Source organism: Marmota monax, unplaced genomic scaffold (genome assembly GCF_021218885.2).
Source record: "Marmota monax isolate L192 unplaced genomic scaffold, Marmota_monax_Labrador192_F-V1.1 WCK01_AAM20220418_F8-fsc00167, whole genome shotgun sequence".
NCBI lineage: Eukaryota > Metazoa > Chordata > Mammalia > Rodentia > Sciuridae > Marmota > Marmota monax.
Window position 1 is genome coordinate 1,699,746 of NW_026694116.1, and position 18,380 is coordinate 1,718,125.

The 18,380-nt window shown below is 60.3% G+C and overlaps 1 protein-coding gene across 3 annotated transcripts in view; it reads left to right on the top strand.

The window, feature by feature from the left end:
* Positions 1–18,380, top strand: part of Nacc2 (NACC family member 2) — a 77,026-nt gene that overhangs the window by 7,763 nt on the left and 50,883 nt on the right. The window contains exons 1-2 of one of the 3 annotated variants that reach the window (XM_046465385.2): positions 5,403–5,495; positions 12,687–12,851. The exons of 1 other annotated variant lie outside the window; for it this stretch is intronic. In XM_046465385.2, the coding sequence (XP_046321341.1) occupies positions 12,824–12,851 (28 nt within the window). In that variant the 5' untranslated portion in view covers positions 5,403–5,495; positions 12,687–12,823. Of the gene's footprint in view, positions 1–5,385; positions 5,496–12,686; positions 12,852–18,380 lie in introns of those variants that run through there. One more of the 3 variants, XM_046465387.2, reaches the window with a different exon arrangement.

An 18,380-nucleotide genomic window follows, 5' to 3' on the forward strand; every position in this document is an offset into this window, starting at 1 on the left:
GTCACTGGCCAGCATGGAGCCCCTGTCCTGCAGCTTGTGGGGGAGGCCAGCCTGGGCCGGGAATCCTTCCCACAGATGCCAGCATGGCTGGGCTTATGTCACCTGGAGGTCCTGTTAAATGCAGGTCCTGATCCAGTGGGCCTGGAGAGCCAGGAGACCTATGATTCCAGTGGGCGCCTGCTCTGTGCACCAGGAGCCCGAGGACTGGGGGGACAAGGGAGGGGCAGGGAGGAGAAACCCAGAAGGCACCAGGAGAGGTGTTTGAGGAGGAGAGGTGTCGGCTGAATGGCCAGATGGCAAGAGGTCAAGACAAGCCCAGGAACCAACCACAGCTGGATTTGGTGCAGTGGTGGCCAGAGGTGACATGGGGGCTTCCGGTGACTTTGTCCAACCCTGCCCTATGTAGTTGACCCCCAGCCCACCTGTCTGGATGCCCTGGACACTGGAAACTCAAGCAGCATAATTGAGTCCTCTGTCCCCGGAGAGCTGAGGTGGCCCTGCCTGAACTGCCTGTCAGAGGCCCTGGTTTGGCACCACAGCCCCGCGGCCCAGACGGTGGCCTTAGCTCCCAGCTCCTTCTCTCTCAGCCTCCCTGACTCCACCTTTGGGTTCCTCCAGACACCCCCAACCCTTGCTGGCCCCTGGAGAGGCCTGGGGGGGCTTCAGGACTTTCCTTTCTCCTCAACAGAGCAGTCCTTCTTGGTCCCCAGAAGGTCCTCTCAAATGTGGGGGTCACAGGAGCAAAAGCCTCTGTGCTGGTCACAGCGAGGCACCTGTGTGCCGTGGGGGTGGGGCAGGCTGGGGAGTGGGTGAGTTTCCCACTGTCCCCGCTGCCCACCCTGAACCTTGGCCAATCAAACACCACCTCTGTCCCTGTCACCTGTGTCTGCAGGACAACCAGACTCTTGCCTTAGAGGCCTGGAAGTCTAAGAGCCCCTCTCATGTGGGGGCCTGGACTGCCTGGGGAGGGGGCGGGCTTGAGCCCCAGGAGTCTGTGGCAGCTTCACTTCAGGGGGCGCTCTGTCCCTCCCGCTGTCTCAGCCTGTCCGTCCCAGCTGTCCCAGCCAGTCCACCCCCTTCCCAGCAAGGGTACTGCCTGGCATGGACCCAGGTCTTGCAGGGGTGACAGGTGTCAGGCAGGGAGGGCAAGGGCTGCACCAAGCTAGCAGTAATCACAACAGTGACCCCCCCAAAAAAGTCACTGAAGACCTCAATATTCCAGCCCAAGGACATGCCCTTTGGCCCAAAGTGACCCCACATAGGATGGAAGACACTTGGAGGGCTGGAGGGGTGGCTGTGCCCCACCAGGGATCCCACCCACAGGGATAGCCTGCCCTGGGGGCTAGAGATGGGGGGCAGGGGACAGCTACGGTGTGGAGTCTTTCCGGAGCCTCTGCAGGAGTGGTGGGGCCTCAGAGTCACAGCCACCCCCTATTGTCCTGCAGGTGGCTGGACGTGTCCACAACACTCTGAGCTGACCAGGCTGCTTTGGTCTTGAAAGCTGGGCATCCAGGACTGGGCCCAGAACAAAAGCAAGCTTGGCTCCAGGGCTGGGCTTTGGCTGAGGGTGGCTTGGGTCCCCTGGCCATTCTTGATGTGCAGCCCTTGCCCCCTGCTCTGTGGGCCCCAGGCCCATGCTCCTCTCTGGGGTTCTGTGCACCACCCTGGGGTACTAGGCAACCTTCTGAGAGAGGGGGCATCCCTACCAGGGTGGGCTGCAGAATGGGGCCTGAGGGGAGAGCCCTTGTCTCACTACCCTGGGCCGGTCCCCTGTACAGAAGCCCGAGGCAGGACACTAGTTTCCAGACAGACACACCTGCTTGGGTGGAAGTCTTTGTTGGGAGTACTTTGTCCATCAGCCACCATGAGCGCCTCCTTGAAGGTGGGGGCCATGGAAGCACAGTAGGCATGGGCCCCCAAGTCAGGTGGTTTCTTTTGTCCCTGCTCTTCAGAGGAGGACATGAGGCTTCCTGCCAAGAGGGTACAAACGCTTCCCATTTCACCAAAGGTCCCTGCCTCTCCCTTCTGTGTTGAGGGGGATCACAACAGGAGAGGGGACAGGAGACCTCTGGCTGTCCCCCTGCAGGGGGGAGCTGGCCTTGGTCAACCTGTGCTGGGCCCATGGGGAAGCCCAGTCCTCCCCAGGCCAGAGGGGTCATAACCTGGGGAAGGGCTTGGCTTGTCGACCTTGTCCCTGAGGACTGGTGCCAGGACTCAGGCAGGTGGGAGGAGGCAGTGAGCTTCTGACCAGCCAGGGACCAGCATCCTCAGCTGCCTCTGACAGCAGGGTGGAAATGGACAGAGTCAGGCTCCCACCCTGGGCATGGCCAGGCCCTCCAATGAGCCCCAGAGAGAAGACAGGGGACAAATGGGGAGCCTGACCCTGCAGGGGCTCAGGGTAAGGGGGCGCCCCAGCCCTTCTGGTCCTTTCAAATAGGAGAGTTTGGAAGCCTTATGAGCCAGGGGCCTTTGGGCAGAGACCCAAAGAAAGTGACAGGTCAGTCTCAAAGACACTGGGGAAGAAGGTATAGGCCATGGGCACAGTAGGCGCAAGGGCCCTAGGGCAGAAGGACGTCAGCACTTGGAGGGTCCCTGCAGAAGTCAATGCTTCTAGAGCTTTGGAGGGAGCTGGCACAAAGCAGGGATGGAGTAGGGGTGCACTGTGAGGTGGGGAGCCAGGCCTGGTCATTCAAAGGCTTGTATCCTGAGTCCTCGGAGGTGGGGAGCTGTGGCCTTAGTCTCTGCACTGGCCCATAGTGACAGACTGGAGCAGGGCCTTGAGGGAGCTGGGAGCCCAGGTAGGCAGCTACTGCACCCTCCTGGGGAATGAGGTGTTGGACCAGGAGGATGTTGGTGGGATGGTGAGAGGTATCAGGATTGGGGCAGAGGGATCTGGGTGTGAGGAAGGCGGTGAGAAGCCAGAACCGCCAGAGGGTGGAGCTGCTGTTGGCTGAGTGGAGGGGAGAAGAGCAGCTCTGGGAAGATCCCGGTCTCCACTGGGCAATTCACGGTCACCCTGTGTGAGCTTGGATGGAGGAAAGCAGGCCTCACCTGGGCACCGAGCACAGGCCCCCACGTCTGCATCCCGGTTCCTGTGGAGCATGCACTGCCCGCCCCCAAGCCTGCACGTAGGTTCCCCAGGACCACAGTGCTCAGGGTGTGAGCCCCCAGTTATTTGGAGCTCAGGAAAACAGGAGGCAGTGCTTAGGCATGTGGCTGTCTGGGGGCCCCTGGGCCCACCTCTGCCTCACTGGTTTGTTCAGACTCTCCTGTGGCTTCCCTTCCTCCCAGCCTGGCGCTCTCTGGATAGAAAGGGGAAAATCAGGCTGCAGGCCTTGGAAACTGAGGGCCAGATCCTAGGCTGGCACCCGTCTCAGAGAGGCAGTGGTGCGGTCACATTCCTGGAGGCAGGACTGTAGCTGCTGGGCCCAGGGGTCAGCCAGCAGCGGACCTGCCCTTCACAGTGGGCATGTTTTGTGTGCATGATTCTTTCTGCAGTGCTGGGGAGGGAAACCAGGCCCAGTGTATGCCAGGCAAACTCTACCACTGAGCTGCACCCCTGCCCTTTAAAGAGGTCATGACCTGTAAGGAGCAAATGCAGAGAAGGAGAGGAGGTGCCGTGGGGCCACGTGGGAAAGTGAAACCTCCACATCGGGTAGGTCTCATTCTGCAGAGCCCCAACCCAAGCTGAAATTTCACCCTAAACCAAATCCTTCTCATCTGTAAAACAGGAATAAAGAGACCCAACCTCAGGATCATTGTGGAGATTACATTAGGCAACACGCACATGCTCAGAACACGTAGCGCAGGCCTGATACTCAGTGAGTTCTCCTGTCTGCATTTAAAATGTGCAAGTATAGACTGGCACATACACACATGCACCCAGAAATGGTACAGAGCTCAGACATCCCGGGGAAATAGCTTTCTAGACAGCTGATGGCTTTTTAAAAACTTTTTTCTTGTTTTCCAAATGTCCTTCATTACAAAATAGCTTTTTTGGGCTGGAGTGTACTTCAGTGGTGAAGCACTTGCTTAGCATGTGTGAGTTTGATCCCCAACAGTATAAAAAAGAAAAAAAAATGTCTTTAGTGTTTTGAAAATAAAAGTTATGAAGACAAATGGGCAGATAGGTAAGTGAGCCAGCTCCCCACCAGGAGTGTGTGCAGTGCTACTATCGGGACCCTCCATGCATCCTGCCTGTCTACACAGTGACCCAGCCCTGGCCACTGGAGGACCTTGGGACCTATAACCATGCACCAAGCATCTCCCTCGTGTAGGCTGCCCCTTCCCTGACCACATGGGCTGCCTGCAGGTTTGGAAGTGGTTGGCAGTGGCTGGGCTGGGGTTGGACCTGGGGCCCACTTCACACCCGAGTTCTGAGGTTCTGGGGGAACACTGTGTTCTGGAGGTGCAACCTGAGGCTGGGGTCAGGGATACAGGCCAAGCTTCTGCTCCTTTGTCCTAGGAATGACCTTGGCCAGCTGTGCCAGGAAGGTTCTAGCCCCAGGTCTCTTCCCATAACCTGCTCCCGGAGGTTGGTGGAGTAGCTTGTTCTTCACTTGGCCCCCCTTCCCAGTGACCTTTCTCACGACCTTTGTCATGGTGCCACCCCTTTTCTCCTCTAAGTACCCCTGTGTGGGTGCTGGATCAGGATGGCTCTGGCCTCTGAGGACCACTGCAGCCTGCCCTGACCTCAGGCCCCATGTTGGGAGGAGCAACTGCGAAGGCTTTCCGGGTCCTTTCAGGGGTGTGCGCCCAGTTTTGTTTCCGTGCACTTTTAAAACTGGATCTCTGTCCACAAGAGCATGGCCCTGGCCAACGAAGGAAATGGGACCGTGTCTGTTAACACGCCTGGATCACACTGGGCCTGAATGCAGCCTGGGCCGCGTCCACGCAGCCAGCAGTTCCGCGGCCACTGGCAAGGAGGCGCCAGCGGGCGCCCCGTGGCGGTCGCCCAAGGTTGCTCGCGCACCACGCCTTCCACAGCTGGCCCGGGGATCTTCTCGCCCGCAACCCGAGGCCAGAGCAAACGCAGCCGCCGCGGGGTGGGGGCGCTCCAGGACGGGTGGGCCGGGGAGGGGTGCCCCAGGTTCCCGTCCTAACCGGCCACCGAGCCCGGCCCTCCGCGCCCTGGCTGGACGCTATCGCGTCCGCCCCGCCGCCCGGCGCCCGGCGCAGAGTCGGACGCCTGGCACTCCGGAAGGCCGGCGCCGGACTCTCCCGCTTGGGATCCCCCCGCGCCTGCGGGGACCCCCGGCTCCCCCGGGCGCCCACCTGGCGGCGAGTGCGCGCGCGCGGCCGGCCGGCGCGCTGTCCCTTTAAACGGCCCGCGGGCGCCTCCCCCGCGCTGCCCCGCCCCCGCCGCGGTGCGGCCGCCGGTGCTGGGCGAGGTCGGAGAAAGTCCACGGGCGCCGGAGCGCGGGGACGCCGGAGCACTTCCTGCCGCGGGCGGCGCGCCGCAGCTGCCCAGGCCGGACCGGGCCGGGCGCCCGCAGGTACGGCCAACTTGGCGCGCGCCGCGGGCGGGGTCGTCCCGCCGCCCCGCCCGCACTTCCCGCAAACTCCGGGGCGCGGGCGCCCAACTTGGCGCGCACGGCCGCCCTGCCGCAGTGCCCGCCCGCCGTCGCCGCGGGGTGCGGCCGAGTTCGGCGCGGCCCGCGGCGTCCGCGCAGGAGCCGGGTGCGGGCCCCTAACCGAGAAGCCGGACCCCGCGCTGGGCCGCGGCCGGAACTCCGGGCCGCGCGTTCCCGGGAGACCCCAGCCCCGGGCGCCCGGGCGTCTTCCCCTCCCGCAGGGTTCCTCTGGCCGCCGGAGACCCTCGGCCTGTCCCGGACCGAACTGCTCGAGCCCGGCCCTTGGCCGCGGGGAAGCCCGGGGCGTGATTGGCCCGGGGCCAGGGCGGAGGGGACACACCCCTCCCCAGCCCCGCGAGGCACCCGGGCCGCGAGTCGGCGCTGGGGCCGGGTGCGCGCCCCACTCCCGGCCCAGGTGCACCCCTCTTCGCTTTTTCCCTGGGGTGCGGACTCCACCTGGGGCTGCAGTGGGAGGGGACTCCCGCCGTCACCGTTTCTGTGTCTGCAGAGTTGAGGTCTGGGACTCACGCCCTTCTCCAGGAACTCAGGTGGCACCACTCCTAAGGGTGCCTGCTTGGTGTCCTGTTTCTCCTGCCCCGAAGGCCTGGGGGTCGGCAGGCCGGAGGTTACCTCCCAGCCCTCTCCAGGCTATGAGCCGTTGGTCTTGGGCTGTTGGTAGCTCAAACTCGGGTTCTGGTGCCACTTAGACCTGCAGGTCCTTGGGCTCTGAGGTCCTGTTCCCGGGAGCTGGCCTCACAGGCCATGGCACTGTCCCGTCCTCCTCCTGCCCCTCTTGGGGCCTTGGGATTAGAGATGTTTTGCACGTGGTGGCTGGCCCTCTTTCTAGTGGCATTACAGCCCTAAGAGCGTTTTGGATAAGCCTGTTCAGGTGGCCCTGGGCTGGGGTAGGCCTGAGGCCACCTGTCTCCTGCCTTCCCTGGGCTTGCTGTCCAGGGAAGGCTTTCTGATCCCCTGTGTGCACATCCGTGTCCCAGGAGCCCTTGTGCAGCCCTGAGTCCCCTGCCTCCTGGCCTGTCTGCCAGTATCTCTCTGGTCCCCCTTTCTGCCCCCTCCTTCCTTCCTCACATGGCCCTCCCACCCTGTTCCCTCCTGTTCTCCTTTGGCCAGGTGATGACAGTAGGCCCTCCTGCTGGGTGCTGTACTCTCTGCATGTTCTGTAAGCCCCTGGACATCCCAGGGTGGGGGGTTGCAATGCACACTGTACAGATAAGGACACAAGGCCTGGGCGGCTCGGGCCAGGCGGCCAGCGCTCACCTTCTAGCAGTCATCTTCCTGAGACTACAGAGCCACCCCTCTTGTCTGCCTGGATTCCCTTCACTGCCCATTCCTTCCAGGAGGCCCTCTGGCATCTCTGCAGGTCATTCCACTGTTGGGTGGCACCTCGGCTGGAGCCCAAGTGAAGGGAAATAGAAGTGGTGAGGCCCAAAGCAGCTGGCCCCCCTGGCCTTTCAACCAGCTGGTTGGAATTAGCACAGAAAGTGGAACAAGATATCACTTGTCACCTCTTGGTGGTCAGGGATCTTTTCTCAGTGGTCACACCCAGGGCAGGCTCGTGCTGGACATGGGCCCTGCAAAGACTGTCTGCTGTGGCACGTGTGGGCGCCACACTGGTTCTGTGAACTCACAGCCACTTAGAGCATTGGGAAGAACATTCAAAGAGAAAATGTTTGTGCCATCACAGTGGGACCATCGGGCTATACCTTGGCTGCAGGGACACCCAATTCTGTATGATGGACTGCTGGAGGGACGTGCAGGATACTCAGAGTGGCTATCCTGGGAAGGGCACTAGTGGCTGACTTTTGACAAAGTTTGCCAAATGTATTTTCCAACCAGCCCACGAGCCCACGTGATTCCTGTAACAGTGATTTCAAGCGCTGAGCTGGGCCTGGCCTCTGGGGTCCTGCGTGCCTGGTCAGGATCATAAGCAGAGAAGGTGTGCTCTCCGGGGCCTGCTGTGGTCCTGGCCAAGGGGTTCAGTGCTCATGGGAGACAACTTAAGAACTGCAGTGTTGTCCTTGACAGGGTGTAACTTGGGGATTCACTAGGCTCTTCTTTAGGTCTGTGCCTCCACCTCATTCTTCCCAGAATGCACAGGGCACGGAGTCCCCACCAGCCCCAGCCTGCCCCCTGCATCTCAGCCCCTCTCTCCTGGGCTCTGCTTTCCAAATCTGGTACTTTGCTGGCCGTTCTCCATGTAGTGGCTGTGAGGTCTGTGGGGCAGAATGAATGGCCAAAGCTGCCCCAAGTAGGGTGCTGAATGTCTGCTGGGTCCTTGGACCCTGAGCCAGGTGCAGACTGCAGCCCTCATCTTTTGCAGACCCCAGTGTAAAGAACACTCTTGGAACTTGACTGTGGAGCTCCCTCAGTGTGCCACCCTCTCTGCCCACCCTCACCTTGGTGCCAGTGTCTGTGGCCCAGCTGGCCTCGCCTGGCTGGGCTGTCTGGTTGAGATGGACCACCTTCTGTTGGACACTAACTCTCGTGCCCCTTCTCCCCAAGGTGTGGCCTGGGCTGAGGGAACCTGGGGTGGACTTCCAGGCCTGCTCTGTTGGTGATGCCATTGGGGTGGGCAGTCTCTCCAGGGCAGGGGACGTTGCTACCAGCCCCTGTCTGCATGGTGGGCTCTGGGCTATCCCTGGTGAGTGCCTGCAGCCAGCCCCGGGTTTGAGTTTGTGAGTCTGGTGGGGCCGGGGCGTGATGGCTGAGGAAGGGGTAGCCTCCGTGGGGCTGGCGCTGGGGCGTCTCCCTGCCTGAGACCTCCCCTGGCCGGGTGCTGTGTTCTCCCCGGGTCCCTGTCGCCACACTTCATTCCTCTTTTGCCCAGTTTTTCTGGAGAAGCCGGACCCCGCACCTGTTCCTCCCTGGGGTGTGAGCAGTGTGACCATCAGGGACCTCCAGGTGGAAGGGGAGCTGGGCCCACATGTCTCTACCCCACCCCAACTCAGAGACGTGCCCCCCGCTGTCCCTCAGACCTCGAGTCTCTGTCCCGTGGGCTCTGAGCTGTCCCTGGTGAGTGCCTGCAGCCAGCCCTGGTTTTGAGTGACTGGACGATCATGTCCTCCTGGCTGGGGCATGAGATGAACTGGCCCGGGCTATGGTCCCCTGCCCTACCCAGGAGGGATCCTGTGGACCTCTTTTTTTTTTTTTTTTTTTAGCAAATTCTCACTCTCACCAGGCCTGGCTCTAGATGAGGTCATTTGCAAAATGTGCCTCCCAGCTGGCCGGGGCTCCCAGTGTCACCTGCAAGTCGCTCATTTGCTGGGGCCGGAGCAGCAGCCCAGCTGCGGCCTTTCTGCCTTTGTAGTTAGAGTGGAGGTCTGGATGCAGCACCCTGGGCAGGGCTCCCACAGGCCAGTGAGTGGACACAGGTGTCTGCCATCTGTGAGCATGGCGTTAGGGCCCTGGTGTGAGCAGGGGAGGGAACGGGACCCTAACCTCAGGCTCTGCCCACCCAGGAGTCTGTGTGCCAAGCCTGGGCCCCGGGGGTCAGGTCACCCAGGCTGTGTGACCTTGGTGAATGATCTACCCTCCCTGGGCCCCACCCTGATACTAAGGAGCGTCCACAGTGGATTGTAGGCCCTAGTCTCCTTGCCCATGTAGGCCCCCTGCCTTGCGGCTGCTGGCAGAGCATAGTCCTACCCACTGAGCCGCTCCTGGCCCTTTAAGGGGAGGCTGGGCCAGTCCCCTGGGAGGATCCCAGACACTTTCTCCAGGCCTGGTTTTCAGATCCCAGGGGAACAGGCTGGCTCCGGTCTCTCTAAAGGAATCTTTACCCTCCCCCTCTGCGCTGGGCCCTGGCATCCAGGAGGGCACATGGCCATGGATGGGCTGCCAGCTCCAGACCCGCCCAGTGCCTGCCTCTGTGCCTGGGAAGCAGGCAGGGCCTGGGCAGGGAACAAAGGGGCCTGAAAGTGCCCATATATAGTCACTGGGGTGAGCGGCGAGCGCTCCTGCCGGGCGTTCTCCAGGCCTGGCAGCCTGGCCCTGGGGTGGGGGTGGCTTCCTGGGTAGACTTCGGGGAGGGGTGGCCATCTGAAGGCAGCTGGGTCTGGGGCAAAGCATTTGCTTCATTAGTCAGGCCTCAAGGAGTGTTTGTTGACTGAAAATAAAAATCTGGGCCCTCTGTAGTCAGGGCCAAGCACACTGTGAAAGCCCCTATTTTTGACAGTTGAAGGCAGGAATATGGCCATTGACCAGAGCCATTAGAAACTTAAGGGCCTGCTAGGGAGGCTCGTCAGCAACTCAGCTCTGGTCCCACACAGCGCTAGTGTCCCTCTCATTATGGTGACTCTTGGGTGTCCCCTTCTCCCTCGCACCTTGGGGGAGGGAGGACTTCTGTCCTGGTGTCTGTTCCTGGAAGTGCCTTCCCCCTCCATTCCTGGCCACTGCCTGGAGTTGCAGACCAGGCAGGCTCCGGGACTTCTGGTGGTCTTTGGAGGAGGTCGGCCCCTCTTGTGGTGCTGCTGGGATCCCCTCTGGCCACAGTCTCACTGCCGGCTGGGCTCTGCCCGGGTTCGACCTTGGCCTTCCCTTCCTGCTGCTCTGTGCCAAGAAGGGAAGACTCGCCCTCTCTGCGCGTTCGACTCCTGCTCTTAGGAATCACAGTGTTAACACAGTCTGGCTCCTCTAATCTGGTTTCCGCCGAGCGCCTTTGTTAAATTTTGTATATTGATACTTTTTGTTGTTGTCAGCAGTTTTTTCTTCCCTTTTTTTTGGATATAAAGCCATTAGGGTGAGAGAAGATTAAAAAGATACATTACAATTAAAATGTTAATGAAATCCGCATCATACAACTTTTGAAGGCCTCCAGGCATTAATCTTGCCTGTGTCCTGTCCATTTAACTGTGGCTATTCTTATTCCACACTGACCCCTGCTGAGAGATTGGTGCTATAATTGGATTTTTTTTTTAATAAAAAAGGAAAAAAAGCTTTCAAGAAAATAGAGGTTGAGTGGTGGGACGGCCCCTCTAGGAAGAAGAGACCAGAGCTACCTGCTGGGAGGGGCAGGCCCCGGGGCCATGGGCTGTGGGACGTGTATTTGGGGTTTGCTTGTGCAGGAGGGGGGGGGGGTGGTGGGGGCAGGAGGCCCGGGGTGGAGGCACGTGCCGCAGGGGGCGCTGTGGTGCTGGCTGAGGGGAGCTGAGCCTGAAGGGTTGGGAGTTCCCAGGACCCTCGTGTCTCACAGGAACCCTGGCCGTCAGCCCTGGGTGGGCACTGGGGTCTCCAGCACGAGGAGGGGGAGGAGGGGGCGGGGACGACGTCAGGGTGTCCCCTATCTCCTTCCCTGGCCCTTGCACTTCAGGATTCTGAGGCCACTGGCCCTGCAGAGCAAGGGGCCCCTCAGACTTGGGGGGGGCCAGGAGGGGGGCTGTGGCTGCCTCCCCGGTCTGTGCTGCTACAGACAGGGAGGGGGTGGCGCCGGAGCTGGTCAGGTGGCTGGCAGTGGGCTGCAACAGACAGATTTCACGTCTGCGTGTTTTTGCAACACCTTTCTATAAAGGGAAACATAATTTAAAATATGATTACTTAGTGTTGTAACAGCGCCTCAGCTCCTAGATGCCGAGATCATTATCAGAGTCTGATATTAACTTGCAAAGAATATTATGCAAATTGCCCGCCAGCTTGGGAATCCTCTCGGGATGTGGGCCCAGGCTGGCTCCCAGGGGCTCGAGACCTCCAGGGTCCTCCTTCCTCCCCACCCGCCCTCTGCACCCAGGCCTGGGCCCTCGTCGGTGGCACGGATCCCAGAACCCGGGGTAGCAGGCAAGATGGGCCCGAAGAGGCCAGGGGAGCAGGGGAGCCTGTGTCCTCCAGGCCTGGTCAGGAACCTTGTGTGCTGAAGACCATCCAAGGCTGTTGCCCACTGTCCTAGTGACCCGGTGGGACCACAGTCATGCCCTGTGATTATGGTGGCCGTGACTGTAACTGGACCTGGGCCCTCGAGCCCCAAGTGCTTGGCAGTCCCTGGAGAAGGGACCTGGCCTGGCCTAGGTGCAGTGTTCATCCCACTGCGATTGACCATCTGGGCTTGGCTGCTTCCAGGGGCCTCAGAGGCCCCCACTAGGAAAGAGCAGGCTGTGGCTTGGGTCTGGTGTGGGAGCTTGGACTGCTCTCTTGGTGGGCTTGTCCCCCACATCAGCCCTTCCAGCTGGTCCTGGTGGGTCGTGCAGTCTGCCCACTAGCAGGTTGCTTCCCAGAGCTCTGTCCTATGCCAGCCGAGTCCCACAGAACAAGTTCAGGGCCCAAAGGCCCCGACTCTGTGTAGCAGGAGGACCTGTCTGTGGATTCTCAGGAATAGTGTCCACCTGGTGACCATAAAAGCCAAATAGTCCCCAGGTACACTTGTCTGGCTGTGGCCAGGGCCTGGACAACAGGGACCTGCCTGGGATGTTGCAGCCCCTGGCAGGGGGGAAGGGAAAGGCCCTCTCTCCCTGGGATACCTCAGATGGGGAGCACAGGGCTCTTGGGGCAGCTGGGGCTGACCAGAGCCTTGGCATGGATCCTGATCTCCTGTCCAGGGCTGCCCTACGCTGGGCGGCTGTGCCTTCAGAGCCAGGGTCCTCTTCAAGGCCTACTGCTGTGGCCCCTGAGCCTCAGTCCTTCCACCTGTGCAGTGGGGGCAAGCAGACCATGAGCTCGGACCACTTTCTGGTCAGCAGAGTCACTGGCTGGGGCTGACTCACAGTTGGCTGTGGGGACAGCACCTTGTGTCCTCTCATGAGGGTGTCCCAACCTGCTTTTCCCTGCTGCAGCTTGACTGGACGTCACAGTCCTGCAAGCTCGTTCCTCTCCTGCTGTGGCTTGTGTTCCCACAGTGTGGGGTCTGCCCATTCTGTAGGTCCATGGGGTTTGCGTGTGTGCACATGACCTGTGGTAGGGCCCTGGCATTGTGAACGCCTGGGGTGTGGAGAGCTGAGAGTCCTGGAGGCCAGAAGGCCAGCTAGGTGTCCGCAGGGCGGAGCCCTCTGGAGGGACCTCTCCAGCTTCCCAGGCCCCTGCAATCCTGGGCTCCCAGGCCGAGGCAGCCTCTGCTGCGCTGTCCCAGGCCTCTCCCTGCGCTGTTTCCACATCCCTCTTCCGTTTTGCCCTCAGTGCCGGGACTGGACCCAGCACCTGCTCAGATCGACCACTGAGCTACACACCGGCCAGATCCCGCTCATGAGGACCCCCGTTGTCGGATTTGGGGCCACACTTGATACAGGAGGATCTTGTCTCAAGATACTCAAGTGATGATACCTGCAAAGACCCTGTTTCTGAGTAAGGTCCTATTTGGAGGGTCTGGGTGGATGTGAAGTTCTAGGGACACTTTTCAACCCAGCACGGAGGGGGACAGAAAACTTAAGTGCCTGGACGGCTGCTGGCGCCCGTCACGGTGTTGCAGCCAGACATGGGTGATGGGGCCGCTCTGCCAAGCCCTGCCAGGCCACTGTGGGCAGTGCAGGGTGGGTAGTCGGGTGGGAACTTTTAGGAACCCAGCTGGGGAGACCCAGGGGTTGTGGGCTGGAGACGGGGCCCAATCTTGTAAGTTTTGAGATGGGAGAGGCAGGGGTGGTGTTGATCGTCATGACCCAGTTTATGTGAGTCTGTGTCATTTGAAGTGGCCTGGAAGCCAGTAGTGTGTGGGTCACAGTAGAGCCCTGGGCACCGTGGCAGCTCAGGGCTGGGCAGTGTAGAATGGATGTGGCCACAACTTCCAGGCAGGTGGCTGTAGGGAGGGCCAGAGGATGTGATATCCTTGGGCCCAACCAGTCTAGGCTGCGGGGAAGCCCAGTCTGGTCCTGGCACCCCAGAGCCAGGCTGGGTGTCGTCCGGGCCAGCAGGCAGCCTCACCTGCCTGAGCATGTGGTGTTGACGAGGGGTAGGCCCTTCCTCCCACACACCTGAGGAGCCATGGCAGGCCCTGGTCCCCAGCTCTTCCACACCCATGCGGCTGACCAGCTGGGTGAAAGACTGAAGCTGGGGGACCCTGAGGTCCTGGGAGGATGCCCTGGGGTTTAGTTCTGGGCACTCATCAGATCCTTCAAGACTCGGGAAAGTGGGAAGCCCCCCACAGGTCCTCCTGGGAAGCCTTGGGGTGGTCAGAGGTGCCCCTCTATCCCAGCCTTGCTGCCTGGCACAGGGCCCCTCCTGGGAGTGTGGGAGGCTGGCAGCTGCCCTTGCTGCTCAGGAGACCCCAGGGTCCTGGCAGCTTCCAAGAATCACTTCTGAGGGTCTTAGAATGTTAGGCTGGGATGCCCTGGAACAGGCACCCCTTTTCCTGGGGTTGGACAGGGGACTTGGTCTCCTTCATCTGGACCCCTTGCAAGATGCTGTCCACTGGAGTCAGGGCCCACCCTCTATCTGCTAAGAGCTCAGCTTAACTTGGGGGGTTATCCAGGGTTTATATGTATTTATTTATTTATTCATTCATTTATTTATTTTTGTGGTGCTGGGGATTGAACCCAGGGCCTTGTGCATGCAAGGCAAGCACTCTACCAACTGAGCTATGTCCCCAGCACTTGGTTACCCTGATTTTAAATAAGGTCACAGCTGGGCTCAGTAGCTTGTGCCTGGAGTCCCAGCTACTAGGGAGGCTGAGGTAGGAGGATCACTTGAATCCAGGAGCTCAGGGCCAGCCTGGGCAGCACAGGGAGATCCTGTCTCAACGAAATAAAACCAAACAAAGGTAACCACCCCTGAGCCTGGGCGAACAGCTCCCAATGGCCTCTGATCCCTCCAGCCCCACATGCTGGCCACTGGCTTCTTTGAGGGGTGAATGGGACCCAGGGATGGAGGACAGGGGTCCTGAGAGTCCATGGCAGGGTCTGAAGGCTCTTTGCCCATGATGTCCACCTACCAGGAGAGGATCAGCCCACTGACATCACACCAGCCTGCATGTATGACGGGGACACTGTTGCTCAGCCGTGAGGAGGGTGTCTCCCTGGTGCTGGCGTTGGACAGGACTGAGCCCCCTATGATCCTCATCACGAAGGGGGCTGTGCGTGGAGGGGAAATGAGTGAAACTCCACTCAGCTGCTCAGGAAGTGGTGTGTGTTTCTCCTTTGTGGAGAGGGAGGGGTGCAAGCCAGGGTTGTGCTGACCGCTGGGCCACTAACAGGTGCCCGATTGGGAGTCAGGGCAGGTCTAGGCCTTCCCACCGCGGCTGCAGGAGGGGCACTGTGGGCAGACCAACCTGGTTGGTCAGTAGCAGTGGGGCCTGGGGTGCTGGGGTCTCCGGCAGCTCGGCAGCACTCACCAAAGTGCCTGAGCTCCTGATGTTTGGCGGGACCTTGAGGCTGGGCCCAGGCTCGGCGAAGGAAGACACTCCTGGGTGACGGTGACGCTCAGTATTAGTCTCACCCTATGCATGCTGCCCCCACTCCTCATGGCAGGAGGAAGCTTCAGAGGCCAAGCCCCTGGCTCAAGGCCACAGAGCAGAGGGGCAAAGCAGGCACTTGAACTCAGGATGTGGCCACAGGGCCTGGCCACCCCTGATGCCCCAGAGGAGAAAGGCCTAGGGAGGCAGGCAGAGAGGACCTCCTCAAGCCCCGTCCCCCACATGGCCAGGGTCCTGAGCACTCACGGGCTTAGTGGTGAGCTGGCTCAGAGTCTCTGCAGGCCACACCAGGCCACCGGTCTTTGGAGGAATGTCTGCTACCTGCTTCGGGCATCTTGTGGAAGGGAAGCAAAGGCCCCGAGAGGTCAGGTGGCTCCACAGTTGGGCAGCAGAGCAGCTCCAGAGATGGCTCTACCCCTGGTGTTTTGGGGCTCTGAAGGTGCCTTGGAGTCCAGGCCCTGTAAAGGCAGCAGGAGTCCAACAGGCTGTGGCCTGGTTGCTGGCCACCCTCCCAGCCCTCCTCATGCCCTGGTATTGCCTGGTTACCTGGGCCAGGGCCATAGGCCTTCTGTAGCTGTCTCAGGACAGAAAAGCAGGGGCCATGTGTGCTCAGCCTGGGGGGCAGGTGGCAGGGTTAGGGGACAGGCTAACGGGGGCCTGCAGCTCCTGCAGTCCTGGGGCTTGCCCCAGGCTTAGGCTCCTCCTCACCTGAAGTCTGCTTTTCACAGTAACCATGACAGAGTGGAGAGGCTGAGCCCTTTCAGAGATACAGCAGCTCTGATGACAGCCACTGGTTTCCAGGAAGCATCACGAGGGAAGTCCGGTATAGCTCGAGGTGAAGTGGACTCTTGTGCCAGCTTCCCAGGCAGCCCAGGCAGGGGGAGCCAGCCGAGCGTCCAGCTCTCTCACTGTTGCGGAGCAGAAGAGCTGCACGAGTCAGGCACCTGTCCCTGGCCTGGCTGGCTTCCCCTGGGGAGTGGTGTGGGCTGGTCATTCCATTGACTCCTCCAGCCAAGCACAGGACGCCTGCCCTGCTGCAGAGCCAGGTGCTGGTCAGGCATGGCCATCAAGGTCCCCATTTGCCCAGGCCTCCTTCCTCTGGGGACTCTTCCCTGGGCCCCTCTTTGGTTCTGGGATATATGAACTCTTTCTTTGCCTCCTTGACCCCAGGCCTGAGGTGTTTTAAAGTGTCTCCATGCCCTTGTGGCAGAGGACATAGTCAGGGCCTGTCCCAGGCCCATGTCCTCCTGGCCTGGGCACATGGAAGGGTCTGTGGTGATTTCTGGTTTCTTTCCTGCACTCCTTGTGCCTCCACTGGGATCTGAGGTTGACTCTCAGGTCCCCTTTCCTGGGACACCTATCTGATCCCCCCCAATTCCCCCAAATCAGGTAAGCGCACCACACAAATTGTCTGCTGAGGGTCACGTCCATGCCGTGGGCAGGGTGGTGGAGCTGGTGTGCTGGCAGACAGCTGGCCTTGCTGACCTACTGCAGTGGCTGCCTCTTCCACGCCCTGGAACCTGGACTGGGTTCTGGATGTCCTGCAGTAAGGTGGCCCAGGCTCAGAGAGGAGTGGACATGGATGTGGTGTTGGGGAGGCTTCCGGAGAGGGTCCAACTCTGCTCAGGCACCACCCCCTGTTGTGGCTTGGCTGCACCCCAGGTCCGCGTGGTCCAGTTGTTGGCTTTCGCAGGGCTTGGCGGGGTGTCCTGCAGGTGGTGTGATGCACAAACAGCCCGGCACCTGTGAAGTGCTGTCCCTGCAGCCCCAGGCAGCAGTCCTTCCTAGCACCCCAGCTTTGGGAGGCCCCCACAGCTGGGGTGCCCATATGCAGTTCTCCAGTAGAGCCCCCATTTCTGTGGCCTACGGAAAGGAACGGCTCCAAGTGGGTGCCCGGGAAATGGGAACACCCGGAGCCGGCGACCCCACCGTAGCCTGGCTCTGGCCCAGCCCGGGCTCTGTTGGGAGCCTGGATTTTAGATTTCCTTCCTTCCTTCCTTCCTTCCTTCCTTCCTTCCTTCCTTCCTTCCTTCCTTCCTTCCATTACTGGGGATTGAATTCGAGTGCTGTACCACTGAGCCACATCCCCAGCCTTGCTAAATTGCTGATGCTGGCCTCCAACCTTGGATCCTCCTGCTCAGCCTGGCGCGTGCTGGGATTGCAGGTGTGGCCCCCATGCCCAGCTTGGATTGTAGACCTTCTTGGCTTCCTGCCATCCCCCAGTGGCCTTGTGTCTTACTAGCTGCAAGATTTCTGTAACTTCCCTCTTCCTAGCTACAGAAAAGGGGGGCTCGAGACCCCCATCTGTGCGGTACCGCCCCATTCCAGGGCTCTGATGGCTGCTCGGACCTCCAGAGAAGCGGGACCTGTGATCTCACTTGTCCCAGGCAGGACGTGCACCTGAGTGGCTTTCTGTACCCTAAACTAATATAGCGTCTGCTTTTTTTTAAAGCCATGATTGAAGTCAAATTAACATATTTACCTTTAGTGTTCCCACGGGAACTGTTAGGGAATCGGAGAGGTGCGGCGTCTGTGGCACCGGCGACAGTGATGGGGACATCAGCTCCCATGGGGACAGGTGCTCCTGCCTGAGCCACCCAGGGCTCCATGCTGCTTGTGGTACTGCTGGGAGAGGAGAGGCCACACCCTGTGAGCTGAGCTCCGGGTCCAGGAGGGGTGCATACAGTGGGCCACAGGGCTGAGGCCGGCACATGGCGATGGCCACCCCTGGGCCGTGGCAGTGCCTCCCTGTGTGGCTGACCCCGCAGGCCCCACCTGTCCTCCAGGTTCCTTGTGCCTTGCTGTCCTGTGCTCTGGCAGTGGTGTCTCTGCTGGGCCAGGAGAGCTTTCCCCAGAGTTCTGCCGGTGCAGTTCCAGGGCCGTGGGTGAGACGTGTCCGTATCCTCCCCTGTAAGGTGGGGCATGGCATCACCCCGAGTGTTTCAAAGGCTCACACAGAGGCATGTGGCCAGGAGCTTCAGCCTCAGCATCATTGAAATAGGACAGTAAATTATCCAGGGACTGCCTCACACGTACCTGTCCCCCTCGCTGAAGCTGGCTTCTGGCTCAGAGGCATTTAGAGTTTGGGAATGGCTTGCAGCAGGCAGGGCCAGGCAAGGGTGCTGGGATCCCTGGCAGACGGGGCACCTAGGTCCTGGGGACGAGGCCTGTGCCCACCTGATCTGCCACTGTCTTTTTTTTTTTAACCTTTTCTTTCCGGGCAGGTAATGAACCAGGGCTTTAGGCCAGGTGAGTGCTCTCCCGCAGAGCCGCACCCGGCCCTGCCACTGTTTCAAACACTTGTGCTCAGGCCACCGTCTGCACCTTTGGAGCTCACTTTGTGCAGCGAGTTGCAAAGCTGCGTTCCTCGGTGATTGGTGACTCGGCTCTCCAGATCCGGAACTTTACCTTTTTTTTTTTTAATATTTATTTTTTAATATTTATTTTTTTAGGTAGACACAATATCTTTA